General features: G+C 55.5%; 1 protein-coding gene across 1 annotated transcript in view; it reads left to right on the top strand.

Moving 5' to 3' along the window:
* Positions 1-627: 627 nt before the first annotated feature.
* The window catches only part of CSNK2A2 (casein kinase 2 alpha 2), a 38,779-nt gene continuing 38,183 nt past the window's right edge, over positions 628-1,223 (top strand). Inside the window, exon 1 of the mRNA XM_004704869.2 lies at positions 628-816. Within this exon, the coding sequence (XP_004704926.2) occupies positions 628-816 (189 nt within the window). The remainder of the gene's footprint in view (positions 817-1,223) is intronic.

Below are 1,223 nucleotides of genomic sequence, written 5' to 3'. Positions count from 1 at the left end.
GGGCGGGCGGCTCCTCGGGGCTGGGGTGGGAGCAGCGCGCCCCTCACCCAGGTCGCCCTCCGTTCCCTCGCCCCGTTCACCCTCCCTAGGCGAGCCCCGCGGCCCCCTTCCTCCCGGGAATGCGGTTTTCCCGGGACGTGTGGAGGGTGCAGGGGCAGAGCCCCCTGGACGTGAGGGGGCCGCCCGTCCTCCCCACGCCGTTGGGCTTCTGTTAGGGTAGGAACCGAAACAGCTGTTGTTTCGGGCTATTAAGATTCGCGGCCTTTTTAGGGCTCCCCTTCCCTTTTTTTTTTTTTTTCTTTAAATTTTAAATGGGGATGGGTGGAAGGAAAATTTTTTAAAAGGCTGCCAAGCTCTCCAAGCCGGCGCTGCCTACCTGTAAGGGGGGGAAGTGAGGCAGGGGCCAGGGAGCCACAGCCAAGAGGGGTCCCTCGTGGGCCTCCGCGGGCCGGATGCTCTGGGATCCCTCTATGAAGTGGCGCCTGCCTACACCGACCCCCCAATTTAAGAGGGACCCCTCCATCGGTCTGCGAGCTCCGGGCACCTCTGTCGGGACTTGCATGTAGGGAATGAGTCGTGACGTGAAGTGTGGACACTTCCAAGTGTTTGATTAATGGGAGCCGCCACATGGAGTGTGTGGTGTTTGGAGCAGGCTGGGTGAACCCCAATACGCCGCATTTATGTGTGACTTTTGCCTTTCACAGTAATCAGGATGATTACCAACTGGTTCGAAAACTTGGTCGGGGCAAGTATAGTGAAGTATTTGAGGCCATTAACATCACCAACAATGAGAGAGTGGTTGTGAAAATCCTCAAGGTGAGTGTATTACAAGGAGCATTTAATTTCCTCCCTCCCTTCAGACCCTCCCCCTCCCTAACAGGTCACAAGGATCGCCAACTCCAGTCACATTCTAGAAGTAAGCAGTGCTGGCCCGCAGAGCTGCATCTGCTGTTGGATGCCCCTCCTTACGCCTTCCACCTCATTTTCCTGGAAATAGGCAGGCCAGCCTCAAATCGACACGTGATGTTTCAGGGACACTCTTTATGTCCCCCATTACCCATTTGGGACTCCCTGGGCGGAAGTTTCGCAGAGATTCCATGTGTTAAAAAGGAAATAAGGCCCCAAAAGAAGAAGGCCTTTCCGTGGAGAGCCCATCAATCCAAGGGCTGCTTGAGCGTTCCCTTACTCGGGAACTCCATGTTATTCCAGAAAGAACTTAAGTG

Source organism: Echinops telfairi, unplaced genomic scaffold (assembly GCF_000313985.2).
Source record: "Echinops telfairi isolate 266 unplaced genomic scaffold, ASM31398v2 ScPeMD7_2291;HRSCAF=2852, whole genome shotgun sequence".
NCBI lineage: Eukaryota > Metazoa > Chordata > Mammalia > Afrosoricida > Tenrecidae > Echinops > Echinops telfairi.
This window is presented reverse-complemented; position numbering and strand designations above follow the sequence as displayed.